General features: G+C 43.2%; 1 protein-coding gene across 4 annotated transcripts in view; it reads right to left on the bottom strand.

Moving 5' to 3' along the window:
• Prdm10 (PR/SET domain 10) overlaps positions 1 to 18,397 on the bottom strand; it is a 64,741-nt gene that overhangs the window by 24,345 nt on the left and 21,999 nt on the right. Inside the window, exons 7-13 of one of the 4 annotated variants that reach the window (XM_036193360.1) lie at positions 15,852 to 15,924; positions 13,759 to 13,876; positions 10,043 to 10,172; positions 8,945 to 9,187; positions 6,957 to 6,968; positions 3,133 to 3,480; positions 1,240 to 1,395 (exon numbers count right to left, since the gene is read on the bottom strand). In XM_036193360.1, coding sequence (XP_036049253.1) covers positions 1,240 to 1,395; positions 3,133 to 3,480; positions 6,957 to 6,968; positions 8,945 to 9,187; positions 10,043 to 10,172; positions 13,759 to 13,876; positions 15,852 to 15,924 — 1,080 coding nt within the window. The remainder of the gene's footprint in view (positions 1 to 1,239; positions 1,396 to 3,132; positions 3,481 to 6,956; positions 6,969 to 8,944; positions 9,188 to 10,042; positions 10,173 to 13,758; positions 13,877 to 15,851; positions 15,925 to 18,397) is intronic. The other 3 variants (XM_036193363.1, XM_036193361.1, XM_036193364.1) reach the window with 3 other exon arrangements.

Below are 18,397 nucleotides of genomic sequence, written 5' to 3'. Positions count from 1 at the left end.
CAGGCCAGAGGACAACCTGTGGAATCAGTTCTCTCCTCCTACTGTATGGGTTCCAAGGAACCAACAGCTAAGCACAGTGGCAAGCAGCCCTACCCTAAACCATCCATCTTACCACCCAGTTTGTTTGCTGAGACAGGGTCTCAATTATATACCCAGGCTGCTCCTTAATTTGCTATATAGTCTAAGCTGACCCCAAACTCATGGCAAATCCCGTGTCAGCCTCCTAAGTCCTGAGATTTCAGGTAGATGCCTCCACACACAGCTCATAATGGAATTCTTCAGAGATCTCAATCATGACAATATACTGGAAGCCATCACAAATATAACCCATAATTGATCTATAACGGATGTACTACAAAGTTTAGGCTTCTTCTCTTTAATGTTCACATTCTATATGAGCATACCTCTTACTTGTGCACTCCCAACAATCTTCGGCTTCTTTTTACTTATTTAATTTTATTGATCAGTAATGTGGCGAGGACATTCAAGTTCCACAAGCACACAGAAGGGAAAAGGACAACTTTTAGGGGGAGGTTCTCACCTTCCACTGTGGGATCTGGGTATCGAACTCAGATTCTCGGGTTTGTGTGGCAAGTGTCTGTACCTACTAAACCATCTCACTTGCCATCTTCCCAGTCTCTCCGACAAGTGACCATAGCCATGTGTAGCGCTGTCTCTCAATAACAGATACCTCTAAGTCTCTGCAGACTTCCCCTTGGTTTCTTTTTCATTCCAGGCAGGTTACTGGTTTTGGTTTCATTTTGTTTTCTTTTGGGTTCCCTATGCAGCACCAACTGGCTTACCATTCCCTATTATAGCTCAGGCTAGCCACAAATTCAAGCTCCTTCTGCCTCTGCCTCTGCCTCCTGAACACTGAGATTCCTTGCCAAACTACTTAAATCTTATTAGAGCCTTGAAACCATTGCATCCTCCAGAGCAGTCTAATCCCTCCGCTCTGTCCCTCAGATAGCTTTCTTTCCATATCCCATCTCTGCTGGGAAAGATCCTGCTTACCTGCAGGCTCTCATTGGATAAATGTTCAACAACGACCACAAAGACCTCTTGACTTAATTCGTAAGTACATGGGCTGGTCTCTTAGGCCTCGCTCCATAACAATCTAGTTCCACTAACCATTCCTTAGGACATGTGCACAAAGTCATGAAACAAGCCAGGGTTTGTCCTTAGCCTGACTTAATCCTTGGCAGGACAGTTCCCTCAGGCTGCAGGCTGCCATCCTACCTTAAACTGCTTCCCACAGGTGGAACACAGGAAGTCCTTGCGGTCAGAGTGCCGGAGCATGTGCAGCCTCAGTTTGTCAGGGCGGCAGAAAGCCTTGTCACACTCAGTGCACTGGTAGATCTTCTCCGAGTGGAAGCTGCGCACATGCTTCTTCACCTGGCGGGGAGGACGGGAGGCTCAGCACAGAGGAAGGGAACCAGAGGCGGCGGTGACGCTAGAGGGAGCCAGCACACCACTGAGGACTTCCAGCAGCCTGGCCAGTCATCCAGTCACAAGGGAAGACCAACTGCCCTCAGCAACACACCACAGCTGTCCTTGTCACAAAGAAACAGCCAGAGAGCCCTGTGCATCTGAACCTCCCAGGTAACTCACAGGGAGAAAGAACACTGCCTCAACGTTTTGTACAAGTTTGTTTTTTTTTTTAGGCTAAAATGTGGGGTTGCTTTGGATTTTAATGAATCTTGCCTATAAAATTACCTATAAGAAAGCAAAAGTCATTTGTTCTCATTTTCGTTTCTACATATGCAGAGGTGATTTTGCTTTATTAGTAGCTGACCCTTTCAAGTCTTCCTATAAAAGCAGGTCTGGGATGTAGCTCACTATAACACAACAGCCTGCGGCCACACACGCTCAAGCCCTAAGTTCAGTCTCAGCACTAGAAGAAATGGGTCAGGTTCTAAAGAATGAAAGATAGGAATCAGATGACATTGGCAGTCGTTCATTAGTGAACACTGATTTCCTTCCTCCTGGACTGGGACATGTTCCCTTTACTTCAGATAATTTTTAGCTGCCTCATTCAACTCCAGTACGTGGGTGGGGGTGGAAGGCACAGAAGGACTTAGGGTCTGAGCTATCTTAGCTACAAATAATAAATGAAAAAGCTTTGGGAGGGGATACAACTCAATATAGTACAATGTGTGCTTAGCATGTGGGATGCTTTGAATCCAAAAGCCAGCACTAATGTGGGGGGTAGTGGGAGTAAGTGTGGACAGAAGCTAGGCTGAAAAATCTACCAAACTGTTCTTTAAAGCGCCCGGCTTCCCTAACGTCGGAGTTCCTTTTGCTGCTGCATTATGCCTTAACAACTTAACTGTGTGAAGAAAGACTTCCCAAGATTTTCACTGTTAGAAGAACTATGATTAAATCACAGTTCTTTTGCTTTTGTAATTTTTAAAGAATATTTTATGAGATATTGTGATTTAATTATTTACTGACTATAAAAATATTTTCACTTAAATTAAATCAGGGACACTCTGGGACTTCTCTATTCTGTGCCTTACACAACAGCATATCATCTGCCAACTCTCTGTTTCCTTTCAAGATACACAACCTTAGTAAAGCAAGACAGGAAACCAGAATGGTAGAGATGTTTCCCATCCAGAAATTAAGGAATATGTTCTATAAATTCTATGCTGTTTTATGAGTAATAGATTCTGACAAAGATTTTTAAAAGGACTTTTTAAAAATAACCAGATTTGGTGTTTCCAGTTTTTTTGGTTTTTTTTTTTTTACGTTTATTTTAGTGCATGTGTGTTACAATTCGCATGTGGAGTTCAGAGGACAATTTGCAGGGGAAAGTTATCATGTGGGTTCCAGTGACTGAACTCAGATCACTGGGCTTGGCAGAAAGCATCTTTACCCCCTTGGCTATCTTGCCAGCCCCAGATCTCATGTTTATTACTAAAAATATAACTTAAGATACTTAAATAACAGTAATCTGGAGAGCTAAGTAAAATAATACTCTGTACATGAAATGTAGTTTGAAACTATTACAAAGTTATTTTTTTAAAAAAGGTGAAAATATAGGTGCTGGATGGTCTCAGTTTTCCAAAAATTGAAGTTTCTTTTACCCAAAGACAGAAGCAGACAGGAATCTCAGGCGCAAACACTCACCTGGATAAAATCTGGGAACCGTTTCTTACAAGTTGGGCAGGTGAAGTAGCCATCATTGATATGAATGGCCACATGATCTTTCAACAAATCAAGGCGGTCAAAGGATTCTGGGCAAAAAATGCAAGAGTAAGTCTTCTGGTCTGAATGGAGCTTCATATGGCTCTCCAGGGCGGCGCTGCTGATGAAGCCCTTGTTACAGAGATCACAGGTCAAAGGGCAGTTCCCCTCCCGCCCATGGAAGCGCAAGTGTTGGTCCAGTTTGTCCTTTTCCCTGAAGGCCTTCCCACACTGCAGACATTTAAAAGGCCGGAAGGACTTCCGGATAAATAGATGCTGAAGAGCTGCATTCTGAAAGACACAAACAGAACCCTGTGGTGAGGACCAAGAGTGACAACCGCAATCAGACTTCCTAGAAAAGCTGAACTCAAGCTCACACAAAAGGAGACTGGAGAGAACAGCACAGGCTGAAGCTATCCCAAAGAAGGCTGTCTTGAAGAGACAAAGTTTTGGGGGCTCACTTCATATCTTTTTTAAAAATTATTTATTTATTATGTATACAGTGTTCTGCCTGCATGTATGCCTGTACACCAGAAGAGGGCACCAGACCTCATTAAAGGTGGTTGTGAGCTGCCATGTGTTGGTTGCGGGGAACTGAACTCAGGACCTTTAGAACAGCAGCCAGTGCTCTCAACTGCTGAGCCATCTTTCCAGCCCCTCACTTCACATCTTTATATGTATACTTCCTTTTGAAAGGATTTAAGCAAATTTCAAAGCAGGTTTCATATTTGTTTTTGTTTTTTAAGACAGGGGCTCACTATATAGCTCTAGCTGTCCTGGAACTCACAACAAGATCCACCAGCCTCTACATCCCATGTGCTGGGATTAAAGGCATGCACCACTACAGCCTGCTCAAAACGTGTTTTCAATAGAAAACTGAAAAAGAAAGAAAACAAACCCAGAGCAGAACAGGACAAAAATTAGAGATTTGGAAGGAAAAAAAACTTGGGTAAATCACACATGCATGAATGAGCCTTGAGTATGTCAGTCAAAAGTCCTTGATGAAGGAATCTGAAACATTTCACAATCAAATAACAGAAACTGAAGGGCAATTAGACCTCCCCAGAAAGGAGGCAGAGAAAGAAATAGGTATGGGGTTTCTTTGGGCATAAGAAATTAAATCAGTGGATTTTATGCAATGTGAATTACTGGTCTCGATGTAAGAAAATAGCTGAGAGGAAAATGAAGGTTTATGTGAACGCATTTGTTGGAGACACCATAAATGGAGTACATGTACTTCTTACAGACTGTGGACAACTAGTTCCCATGATAGTTGGTCAGTTCTAGTTAGAATGCCGCCTAACAAAGCTATGCCCACCACCATGCTTCCGATCTAAACAGGTCAATCTTACTCTTTCCTTTTCAGAACAGACTGCCCTTCTAAGGCTGGTTAGCGATCTTGTAAATCCATGCAATTGAAACAGGGACCCCAAGCCAGAAAATTCAGACACTCAGTGGAGTCTGTCAAAGCTGCTAGACAAATCACTGGCACTCCACTGAGAGCAAATCCCTACAGATATCATTCACACAGAGAATACAGAATCAATATTTGTTCTGCCACAAGGGAGACTCATTCCTATGTTCCTCAAAGCCCAGAGGGCAAAGGTCTAGATGGCTTTCCGGTGGGGAAATCCTTCAGCATGGGCCTGTGAATGGGTGTGCCTGGGCAGCCAGAGGGGAAGAGTCACTGAGAGATTAATAGGGAAAGCAATATATTTATTTGTGATTCACGGAAATTTCTGAACATGGTCCAATTCACATAACAGGAAGTGTCTCTCCAGGCTTCTCTAACAAGGCTAAGAGAGGCATTTGAAAGTGCTACTTAGTCATTTATTCGGAGTCCTGAATGACAATTCTGTTGTCTTCCTAAGTTGACAAGGGCTACTTGAAGGATGGGAGGAGGGCATCACATTTTATTCCTTTCTATGTCTAAATCCCTTAATAAACTACTTAGTCACAGGAAGTCTCACATATTGGCTTAAAAATTAATAAAATATATTTCAAGTAAAATTCTAAACTTATTCCTACGTTCTTCTCTGCAGTATCCATGACGATCCTGAAGATCAGATCTTTATGAATCAGCCAGTTGCTTGCATTTCCTCAAGCTGCTTGGCAGCTCTCTAATCCTTTCAGTTGACCCTGACACACTCTTGGCAAATAGCTTCTTCCTATTTCCCTCTCTTTCAGAATGCTATGGAAAGACGCCAGGTAAGCAGATGCTTCTCTAAAGCTCAGTGAAGATTTGGGATCTGGAGCATGTCTGCCATGGAAGAATCACTTCCTTGATCCAACCTCGCTTAGGTTTCCAAGGACAGACCTGCTGCACAATAGTAGACGGTCCCACAGGGGATTCCATTTCTGCTGGGTGCCAAATCCAGAATTCAGCTTCATTTTGCTCCATTATGCTACTCAGTCTCCTGTCATTTCTGATTAGCATGAGTACCTTAAGACACTTGGTTGGAACGGAGCAGCCACCTGGCTCTCCTTCCTTATTCCTATTGGAACTCTTATCATCTGTCATTTCCACGGAGCCCTGAACACTGTCTGAGTGCTCAAGAGCCGGCCTGCTTCTCTGTGAGCTGATGGCACTCATGTTACAAGGCAGTGAGAACACTGGGCTGCCCCCACCTTTGACCCACTTACAGGCTGGCTCTGCTCAAAGGTAGTTTCCCCTGTACACAGTGGGCTACCCCCACCCTTGACCTACTTGCGGGCTGATTCTGCTCTAAGGTAGCTCTTTTGTGCACAGCCACACCTGGGCCACTTCTAGAAAAAACCATCACACACAGGGAGGCTGCACACAGATGCATTATGGGTCTCTGATCCCTGAGCTCCCTTAAGTCAGTGTCAGCACACTGTAAGGTACATTAGCTACTCAGAGGATGCCAAGATAGTATCTTCCTTCTAAACTCTGTTACATTACAGTGAATTCTCAGAGAGAATTCTTCATTTGCACCATGATTCTAAAGTTTGACATGAATAGCTAAGGGAAGCCACACTACTGATTCATTTTTCATACTCCTGTGATCCTAAGACTAAAGCAAATGAATCAGCTGGTTTGCTGGGTTTTGGTTGTGCTTTTAAAAATAAATAAATAAATAAATAAAATAATTCTATCATGCACCCAGCTTTTAAAACCTTCGGTGAGCTAAACCTGCCCAACATACCTCATTCTGCACTCTCCTTCACCTGACACCCATACCAGACACTGTTTGCATTGCCCTATAACTGCACCAAGCACATCCTGTGCCTGGGCCTCTGATCCTACGGCTGACTTCCTATGGAGTTATCTACCTTCCACAGGAAGACAGTTTTCCAAGGGCCTGTCTCCTTTCTACAAATTGTTTCCTGACTTCCCCATATTTGGCCTTTTACTCATCTCAGCTCCTAGAGCAGTCATAGGCTGCACTTGTACATTTGACACAGAAATGCAAACAGCCCTCTGTTAACGCTGGCTCCTTATTAGACTATAAGCCCCTAGAGCTCCAAACTCTGTTGGTTGCCCAGATCACTGCAATTGTTCAGAGCTGGCAGGGGCCTTGGAGATCACTTAGTGTAGTCTTCATCTGCACAGGAAGAATCTGCAGCCCACAATTTACTCACTTGTCTATTTGCAAATAAATTCTCAGTATTCATTAATTTGCATTTACAGAGGCATTCAAATTGTGTTTTCCATCTGGATTTAGTAAGTACAGGATGCAACGAACAGCAGGTCAGCAAACACTTAAATAACATTCTGTTATGTGAAACACAGGAAACAAACCTACCTGCAGCTCCAACTGAGCAGGCAGCATTAGAGGAGAGAAAAATAGTTACATTACCAATTGGATTGGAAGACTTCCCTTCAGTTGGTCATTACCAATCTGGATAAAAAGATGAAAAAATATATAGCCCTACTTTTTAGAATGTGTGAGAGGAAAAAACAAGACAGATCACCTAACATTGACCTCCAAAGGCTTCTGCTCAGATGCAAGGACCTTGTGCTGGAACCAGCACCCCACCTCTTGAGAACCAAAGTACACAAACAGCTATGCTATGCTTTTACATTCCCAGCTTGACAACAGTGTAAGCTGTGATTCTTTTCCCTTCAAAACAATTAAATGGAGGAAGCATTTCCCTCAACTTGGTAAGGCATCAGAATTACCAAAGTACCAGTGACTGTAGCTGGACAAGAAGAGAGGTGCAGACTGGGAAGTGACGTCAATGATGATGGACAAGAGGAGAGGTGCAGACTGAGAAATGACGTCAGTGATGGACAAGAGGAGAGGTGCAGACTGGGAAGTGACGTCAGTGATGATGGACAAGAGGACATTTGTTCACATCATTTCTCCTTCAGGCCTATAGTTATGAATTCTTGAAATTATATAGAGCTAGACAAAAATTATAAATATTTCGATTACCATTTGTTCACGTGATATTTCTTTTGGGCCTCTAGTTCTCAATTCTTGAAATTATATAGAATAAGCTGGGAGTTGTATATATTTCAATTCTAGGACCCTCATAAAGGATATTTAAACAGCTTTCAGAGCCCTTTGAGGCTGTCCTGTGACTAAGAATGTGTAAATGTACTGTTAAATGAAATGCATTTCCAAGGTCCCTTGTAGCTTATAGTCAAAGAAGCAGACCAAAAGAGGGAGCAGACCAAGTTTGTCTCACTCACAGCAAGACCCCAGCCAGGAGTCACTATCCCTGTCTCCAAAGCACACCTTCAATGCTTTGACTAATCATCATTAGAAAGAAAGGAAGAAAAGACTAGAACAACCCTAAGCTAACATGACCATCCATCTAGAAAATGTAAAGGCTAGAAAGCTTGTGTGTGTGTGTGTGTGTGTGTGTGTGTGTGTGTGTGTGTGTGTGTCTTTTTATGTACAAGTCAAGTATCTACAAATATTTTTACACATTAGCCACCACAAACACCAGTTTATATCCTTACTTGTTGTCGACACAGACATCACATCAAACCATATTTCCATACACACTCACAAGTTCCTAACTCAGGCTCAAATGCAGCCCACAAAAATAACAAAAGACGCATGTTAGAAACGGAAGACAGAGGACCTACCTCTGCAGCCCACAGTCTAGAGCCAAGACATGGACAACACAACTCGTATACTGACCAGCTCCCAAACAGCTGCTCTGCTTTAAGCTGGACCAGATGTAGATCCTGAACCTGACACTTGCTAGTCCCCCTTGGAACCACAATAAACCACATCTAGTTACCCATAATTTTCCTGAGAGCTATGACTAGAGAGAGATTAGAATGGCTGTGAATATCAATATTTTAGGTTGGTAAGTAGAGCTTAGAGGAAGAAACCCTGTTCAGCCTGTGTAAGACCTTTGGTTCAATCTATAGCACCAAAAAGAGAGGGAGGGAGGGAGGGAGGAAGAAGATTAAGTAATATATAAGTAATTACTGTAGTTAAATATACCTAAGTCCTTATTTTGAAACTTTGCATTCAGAAATATAAGGAGTTAGCCTATTTTAAGTATACTAGTCCATGAGCGGCCCAAACGCAGGCCTCTGTGTGTCATAACTGTTTGTTCATTGACTCTAGGACAACCATGTCAGCTTGCCATTAACAGAAACACTGAGAAAAAGCACTTTCGCAAAGTAAGGCAATATAAAGGGCATTTGGAAGGCTAGATCAAGATTTCAAAGTGAATGTTCAACAGGCTGGGACACAAAGCCCTGAGAGAGCTGGCCAGGAGGAGGATGGTAACCAGCTAGCCTGGGAGTGCATACTTTCCCACTTACTCGGATCCGTTTGGCCCTTCGCATATCATCCGCTGTCAAAGTGGTCTGGGCAGGCACCACAGTCTCTTCTTGCTGTGGCTGCAGGTGCAAGGTGTGAGTTTCTGGCTCCTGCTCCAGGGAAGTCGGGGTTTCCTGTGGCAGCTGGGGGATTGGGATGGACGCTTGTTCTGGCTGATCCAATCCGTTCAGAGCAGCTGGTTCAGCCTCATCAAACTGCTCCTTTGTGGGGAAATGCAGCAAATCCTGAATTTTGCAAACACCAGGAGTTACCTCCCTGTCTACATAAAGATCAGTAATACAGGGACTACTGGCTCAAATTCAAAATCATTGCTATTTAATTACTTAAGAGGAGGGTCTTGCTACATTTCTAGTTTGGCCAAAACCTCCTAGGCTAAAATAGTCCTCTTGCATCAGCTTCCTGAGCAGCTAGGACTATGGAACGTGCCACCTAGCCTAGCTACAATTTTTTAAAAAATGATTAGCATTATAGTGCAGAAAATAATACTTTCCCTCTGAGAAAGTTAACAGGTAAATGTGTGCAGAATGCAAAAACTGTAAGACATCTCTGGTCACAGAACAAGGAAACTGACACAATCTTTCTGGAATATCAGTCATTCTAAGGGATTAAGTGAATTAAGCAAAGATCTCCTAGAACACCTCCAGTCAATTTCAAATCTTTATGACAGCAAAGTTAAATCTGTATTGTAAGCAACACTCAAAAATACATTTTTTTAGGTCAGGCAGTGGTGGCACACGCCTTTAATCCCAGCACTCAGGAAGCAGAAGCAGACGGATCTCTGTGGGTTTGAGGTTAGCCTGGTCTACAGAGTGAATTCCAGGACATCTAGGCCTACACAGAGAAACCCTGTCTCAAAAAACCAGAAACAAGGGCTTGGGGGTTTAGCTCAGTGGTAGAGCGCTTGCCTAGCAAGGCCCTGGGTTTGGTCCTCAGCTCCACAGAAACAAAAACAACAACAACAAGCCCCCACCGTCCCCATCCCACTTGAGTTACTGCGGCAGGGTCATAGCGTCAGAAGGGTGTCCCGGCCGGCACAGTGGCCCCACAAGCGTCTGGAAAGGGGCGCCTTGGCCCGGTACCTGGGTCCCGTCGTCACTCTTCTCGCCATTTTCACTGGTGATTTCCAAACGGATGAATTTTGGAGGACGCCCGGGTCGCCGGCCTGGGCCAAATCTCCTCTTGCCTCGACCCCTTCCTCTGCCTCTTGTTCTGGGGACAAGAGACTGGGTTACTTACAGTCACCCCGGGGCAGCCCACAGCGTCCCTCCCTAAGCGGTTCTTCGCTCCCCTCACCCCACCACTTCCACTAGCTCTTTCCCCTCATGGAAACCTCCGCTTTGCTAACGTGGCTTCCTACATCTCTCTCTCACCTTTTTCTTAACAATTGGAGGGAATAAGAGCTAAAATAACCACAACACTTTGCTCTGGAAAGGAGGTGAGAAACGCAAACAGGACAGGCCATGCTTGCCCTACAGCTCGCTCCAGGATTCAGTCCATTCTTCTTCCTCCTTTCCTTGGCTCCTACTCCTTCCCAGAAACGTGGCTAACTTCACGTAAGTCTTGCTTTCCACAGCTTTCTAGACAGTCAAAACCAGTTTCTAATTCAACTGTTCCATAACAAGTGAAGTAAACACAAACTGAAGTCGTTCCCTTTAACTGATTCCCAACAGGCAAAAAACCAGAGGGAGAGAAAGAGATTGGATTATAGTCAGCACAGAGCACTTGCCCAGCGTGTGTGAGGCCCTGGCTGAGGCAAGGAGTGGGGCAAGTGGACTCAGAAAGAGCATCATACATTTATTTTGGAAGGTATGTGTGCCGGCTCACCTTGACTGCCAACCTGACCAGGCTGAGACACATCCGGGACATTAGCAGCGCACCCCTGTGTTGTGTGAGCATGACTGTTTACAGACAGGGTTTACTAAGTGGGGAGAGCTGCTCTAAATACAGACAGCACCACCCCACAGCCTGGAGGCCTCAACATTCTGAAAAGGAGAGACGGCTACAGCACAGGCATCCTCCACTGCTGGGTGGCACTGTAAGCTGAATGAACTCTTCCGTCATGCCCTTTCCACCACAGAAGACTGAAACTACAAACAAAGAATCCTCTCTGCCGCCAAGTATTTTTCTCATTTACTTTGTCACAGCAATGAAGAGCTAACACAGCATGTGGGGTGCACATAGTATCAACGAGATCATGTTTCGTTCTTCATGCAGCCATTAAACAAAATGTTTTTTTCCAGGAATTTTTTTTTTTTCTTTTTTCTAAGATGGTGTCTTATTATGTTGCCTAGGCTGGTGTAAAACTCTTAAGCTGAAAGGATGGTCCTGTCTCTGTGTCCAACTGACTTGTCACTATAGGCACCCAACACCTCACCTGGACTCCAGGAACTTTTAAAAGATTCTTTATTATGGAAAATTCTAAATATAGGTAAATGGAGAGAAAAGAATTATGAGCCAATATATTCATACTCAATTTTAAGACTTATGACCAATCTTATGCTATCTATATCCTCACTACCTCCCTACATATATACCCATTAAATTTCAGGCATACTTTTTATCTGTAAATACCTCAGGAAGTATCTCCAAATCCTAACAATTTTATATATGTGTAAATACATATAAAAATATGATGGCATTATTACACTTAAAAATTTGATAGTTGTGCCAGGCAGAAGTGGCCTTTAATCCCAGCACTGGGAAGCAGAGCCAGGCGGATCTCTGTGAGTTCGAGGCCAGCCTGGTCTACAGAGCGAGATCTAGGACAGGCACCAAAACTACACAGAGAAACCCTGTCTTGAAAAAAAAATTGTTTGATAGTTGTTCATTATTAGTAGTATATATCCAAAATTGGAACTTTATTGGTCGTGACAAATTTAACAGGTAGCTAGTGAACATTCTATCTATGTATCAAATACTATGCTAAGTCACCAGAGACGTCACAATATAGGTGACAGTTCTTGCCCTTGGAGATCAAGCAGACACTGTAGGCATGCAAACCAAAAGTCATAATGTAGTATAAAATATCACAATGAAGCCATGTACACACTTTTAAGATACTCAAAATTGTGTTGTCCCCTCCCAAGACATTCACTCCTGTGGTCACATCCTAGCCCTTGTCATTCTTAGTATAAAACTCCATTACCCCAAATCCATGCATTGTCCACCAGAAATTATCTTCTCGCTCTCCAGATCGCTCCCTCTGGAATCTGGATTCAGCTACTAGTACCCACTTCTTCCACAGCAGGCACTCCCAGGACCATCATTATAATCACACTGTTTGCTTTTGACCCCACCCTATTGCTGCCCTTTGTTGATGTATGATGAAACCACAGGCCTCTATCCAATTCTCTCTACTAGTACTCTTGCAGCTGGAAAACAGCACACATACTTTCCTATGTTGTGACCATGATCCCAAGAAGGGCACTCAGTATTGCAGGCAATTACATGGTTCTATCCTAGAACATCTTTTTTCCCACTTTTCTAAATATGGTTTTATGTCACTGCCTATCTTTCCAAACCTTATAAAAGTGGACCTGTTCCACCACTACCACCTTTCCCTAAATAAGTCTCATCCTCCACTTGACCTGTTGAGTAACTTCTATCAAGACTTTCTGTCTTCATTCTTACCCCTGTATGAGCTAGACTGATGTTTTCATTGTATCCTAAAGACTATCCATCACACTTTTGTTAAGTTTAAATTTTGTACCATCTGAGCCGGGAAGTGGTGGTGCATGCCTTTAATCCCAGCACTCGGGAGGCAGAGCCAGGCGGATCTCTGTGAGTTTGAGGCCAGCCTGGTCTACAGAGCTAGTCCAGGACAGGCACCAAAACTACACAGAGAAACCCTGCTCAAAAAACCAAACAAAAAATTTTGTACCATCTGATCTGGCTCCTGCCTGCTTCATCCCACATGACTCTCCTCTGTCTCTTTTTTATATAGTGTGATTAAGCATATAATTTACTCTCATGAAGAAATCATAGTACTGGGAAAAGTGTGAAAGTCAGAGACACATATTACTTCAAATGTATATACTGTCTTAAGAATTCCTGGGGGTTGGGGATTTAGCTCAGTGGTAGAGCACTTGCCTAGCAAGCGCAAGGCCCTGGGTTCGATTCTCAGCTAAAAAAAAAAAAAAAAAAAAAAAAAAAAGAATTCCTGATTCAGAGGGCTGGAGCATTAGCTCAGTAGTTAAAAACATCGACTGCTCTTCTAGAGCACCTTGGTTCAATCCCCAGCACCCTCACAACTGCTAATCATGGTCTGTAACTCAAGTTCCAGGAGATCTGACACCCTCTTCTGGTCTTCACCAGAGCACGCACATGGTGCACAGACACACATTCAGGCAAACCACCCATAGATATAAAATAAAATAGTTAAAAAAATGAGAATTCCCAAATCAGAATCTAGTTAAATGAAATTTAACTAGGGTAAAAGAATCTCCCAATGCAGGTATGAGTTATTCTGGAAAAAAATAACTAGCAAATAAAGAAGATATTTCCCACCGGTGCTGCAAGCTTGTAATCCCAGCACTCAGGAGGCAGAGCCAGGTGGATCTCTGTGAGTTCGAGGCCAGCCTGGTCTAGAGAGCGAGTTCCAGGACAGCCAGAGAAACACTGTCTTGGGAAGAAAAAAAAAAAGATATTTCCCAAGGTATTCAGCAGCCTACCTGGTTAGCGATACATATATGCATTGTGTACATGTACACATACATGTACACACACACTTTCACACATCGACAGAGGTTTAAACCATTCAGCACCAAGTCCGTGAGCCTTTGCCTCACGTCCCTACCTGGTAAACACGTCGAGTTTCTCATCATGCGAGTTGAGGTGCTGCTGCAGCTGCTCGGAGCTGACGAAGCGGCGGTTGCACTCATAGCAGGGCCAATTCTTCTCCTGCTCGCGAAGAACTGGCCACGAGAGAGAAGTCATAGTTTATGGCTACGATCGCCAGACACCAGGAAGATACAGCTCCTCTTGGCTCTACCAGTCTTATTTCACGGTAGACAAGAACTGCTATTTGAATTAATGTCTTGTTACAAAATCAAAGGTTAAAATTTGGTGGAGAAGTGGTGTTTAGGATCCTATTCTCTAAAACTTTTATACAAGACATCAAAGGACCCACACTATCACATCACCCTAGCTCACCCCCTCAACACACAAAAAAATCTATTAAGGAGATCTAGATAACTTCCTGTTTCAGATCCAAGACTCATAATTTAGGGAATGTTTTGGCACAGCAAAAGTCAATGTCCATTACAATCTAGCAAAGTGTCCAACCGTGTCTCCCAAGCCCGAATACATGCATACCCCATGGCCCCGCAGCAACTCCTTTCCCACTTGTACACCCAACCAGAGTGTGCACAGATGCCTCCTAAAACACACACAGAAGAGTAAGCCCAGCTGCACTCGAGACAGTCAACAACTCCAACAGTTGTATGATGGGGAAAAATCTGATAGCCTTTATGCCTGGTCCCTTGGGGGTAGCCTCTAAGTCACTGGAATTTCCTGAACGATAGGAGGTTCTTTGTTACTCATTAGCTTATCCTACCTGACTTTAATCTGAGGTGTCTCAAGGTGGGAGCTGATCTGGCTAGAAAAACATGACCTTATGATTACAAGGTTGGTGCTTTGAGCTTGCTGATGCCAGTCGTACGTCAGAAAGGAAGGGAAGCTAGAGACTGAGTTCAATCATATGGCCAACTGCTCCATTAGTCATGCCTATATAATAAAGCCTCAATAAAAAGCTCTGGACAACAAAATTGAGCCTTTTGGTCAGGTACAACACATCACTGCTCCAGGCAGGCTTATGTCTTAGAGACACAAATACTCCATTCTGAGACTCTTCATGTTTCTTTATTTGTCTGGGCCTGATGTATATATATCCTTTTATAAAACTCTAATCATTGACTTTAGTACTTTCCTGGGTCCCGTGATTTGTTCTAATAAATAATGAAGCCTGCGGGGGTGTGGGGAGTCCCCTAAATTGAGGCTAGAAGTATGAGTGGCATGGGAACCTCAGAACCCTGGAGCTGGTGTCTGAAGTGAGTCTTATGGAAGACTATGCCTTTAACCCTTCAATCTATGAAATGTGACCTAATTCTGGGTACTTACCATCATAACTACATCACACAACTAAATAAATCTATAACAAGCTAGACAGACTGTTACACAGTCCTGATTAGAGTGACTAACAGCACTGAAAATATAAAAATTAATATTCTATATAACAATGTGGATGTATCTCAAAACTATGTTCACCTAGAAGTTAGGAGTTTGGCTTAGTGGCAGAATGCTTGCTGAGCAAGCCCAAGGCCTTAGGTTCAGTTCCCAGCTCCAGGAAACAAAGAAAACAACATGTCCAGGCAAAAGATGCTCAAACACAAAAGATGTGCATGTACTCTATCATCCTGTTTACAAACAATTCGTTCATAAGCAATTGGTGTGTGATATTAGAAATCAGAACAGTACACTTGGGGATTTTTTGCTCAGGTATGTTCACTGTGAAAATTAACCAAGCTGTATACACTTCGTTATTTGTGGACCTTTCTGTAGGTAGATTATACTTCAATCACATTTACATTAAAAACAAGGTTAATGCTTGCCTTGCTATGTATGTATTCAGATATGATTAATTCCAGATAGGAATCTCCCTCTGTCTCTAAGGTTCTAATTTGATAACAGGAGGTTTTCATTATATTAAGTACTATTTTCAAGCACCCAGGAAAGAAATGCAAACCTGCCACTGTAATTTGGTCCTAGAATTAAATGGAGATGTGTAGCTCTCAGAAACCTGCTCTGGTGAGCTATACTGAGATGGGAAAATCAGATGTTACATAATGGTATTATATTCATGTAAAAAGGCACACACAAAAGTCCAGGCACCTTTCCTTTCTTCTTCAGATATATCATGGATTTTCTGGTTCACGAACTCAGCATAGGAAGCAGCATACCACACCTGTAAGAACCAAGGACATCATCAAGAACCAACAGATGTCACCAGCTGTGTTTTGCATGCTTAAATGACTTCTCCTGCCTGCATTTGTGAGCATTTCATTAACACATCCATTAGCAACAACAGCCACACTGAGCCCCCAGGATACCCATCTGGCAGGTGACCCATCAGGACATCTAGGATCCGGATGCATTGCCTATTTTCTTCTTCCTTCTTAAAAATTGTTTGTGTTATTTAAAAATTTCACAAGGCTAACATTCATAGTATCTTTACCTAAATAAAGTTCAAAATTCTACACTTAAATATGGGTTTTTATGCAGCTGTAATCATAGACACTGTCACTCAGCTTAACACTGGAACCATGGGCTATCTGGGGCTGTATCAAATGCTCCTGTGTTCTCCTGGGGCTGGTCTTCCTTCCTATCCCCTTAGCTTCTTCGTCTGTCCATTCTCCCTAGCCGTCTCCTTCCCTCCAGCCCTGTCTACATACCATCTGCATATTGCTGCTCCTCAAAGCTTACTCTAAACCTTGAGTCATCTTCTTTTCTTTATAGTATCATACCCATTTTTAACCACCTGTATGTCAATAACTCATAAATCTTTTTTTTTTTTCATTCCCCCTACCCCCCGCAAGAGTCTCATGTATCACAGGCTGGCCTCAAACTCAGTAAGTAGTTGAGAATAGCCTTGAATCTCTGATCATCCTGTTTCTAGATGCTAAGTGCTAGGATTATAGGCTTATGCGCCATATGTGGTTTATGTGGGTTTGAAGACTGAACCCAGGAATTTGTGCATGCTTTGCAAACAGTCTACTGCTGAACCACATCCCTAGCCCTTTTATATTTTTATTTTTAGACAGGATCTCACTATGTTGCTCATACTGGCCTCCAACTTGTAACCTTCTGCCTCAGCCTGCTGAGTAGCTATGGCTAACATGCACAGCTTTCATCTCTAATATTTAGGCAAGAATGGGGAATGCATCCCATCGTATGTACTAGCAAAGTGCCCTACCACTGCCAGCCCTCCCCATCTCCAAGTTTAAATGTGCTACTCCCAAGAGGTGCTTAAACTTAAAACCTATAACGTCTTTTGTTTCTCCATTTGCTTCATAATCTTTAGCAAGGGCTGTCCTCAGATGTGACACACTACCTATTCAGTGTTTCAGCTAAAAGATTCATGCCAGCACCATCTCTTGCCTAGATCACCACCTGACCTTCTAAATAGCCTCCCTTCTTCCTTGCAATTCCCATTTTGGCCACAATGGTCCTCCTCCTCCTCCTCCTCCTCCTCCTCCTCCTCCTCCTCCTCCTTTCCTTCTTTCTTCTTCTTCTTCCATCTTCTGTTTATTTTATGTATATGAGTATTTTGTCTGCATATCACATATGTGCTTTGCCTGAAGAGGCTATCAAAGACTCTGGAACTAGAGTTACAGATAGTTGTGAGCCATCATGTAGTCACTGGAAATTGCGCCTGCGTCCTCTACAAGAACAGCTAGTGTTCTTAACCCCAGAGCCATCTCTCCAGCCCCATGGTGGTCTTCTTAAAACACAAATGGCTTTCGTTGTATGTATTTCCATTTGGCTTCTTGTTTTATGATAAACCTGAAAAGCTGAATCCCAAACAACTCTGTAATCTCCCTGCTACATTGACACATACCTCAGCCCTTGTCACTACCTGCCAGCAAGCCAAGAGGACCTGCTCTCAGCTACCCATGCATGCCCAGTGCTTTCAGGCCAGGGGCTGTCCTGACTCCAGGAACGCAGCGTTGGTCCCTCCCTCTGCCCTCCTCAGCCCTCAGTCTCTCAGTGAGCCTTCAGATCCAGTGTATCCATTGGCCCCTGCCCTGTTACTTGCTCTCTCTGGACCATAACACTTAATCTACTTGGTATTGTCTGTTTTACATCTTTCTGTTTAGCTCTCCCTCTAGATACAAGTCTGCTAAACACAGAGAAAGCCTGCTTTTTTAAATGTAGGAAATATACCAGAAGTTCAATATGTATTAACTGCTAAATGAATTAATCATGCATAATTTTATGTGCATTAAATATATGAGGGTATTTATATAATGGAACTTGGGTAGAACAACGTTTTGTACAACCTGAGTTCCACTATTCCTTAACTATGCCCCTCTGGTTATACTATTTTATGAAGTTTGTCATTCCTACTACAAATTCTGTCCTAACCCATTAGTTCCAAGATGTATGTTTTCCATATCAGAAATCAGAAGCTGGGCACAGTGGTGTACATCTAGAATCTCAGGACTTGGAAGAGGATGGGGCAGGCTGAGTTTTAGGTCAGCACAGAAACCCTGTCTCAAAAAAAAAAAAAAAAAAACCAAAACAATAAGCCAGGCAGTAGTGGTGCACACTCCCCAGCACTCAGGAGGCAGAGGCAGGCAAGATCTCTATAGAGTTAGTGCCAGGACAGCCAGGGCTACACCAAGAAGCCCTACTGTTAGAGGAGGAATCAGAAAGTA

The sequence above is a fragment of the Onychomys torridus genome, chromosome 7 (assembly GCF_903995425.1).
Source record: "Onychomys torridus chromosome 7, mOncTor1.1, whole genome shotgun sequence".
Taxonomy (NCBI): domain Eukaryota; kingdom Metazoa; phylum Chordata; class Mammalia; order Rodentia; family Cricetidae; genus Onychomys; species Onychomys torridus.
This window is presented reverse-complemented; position numbering and strand designations above follow the sequence as displayed.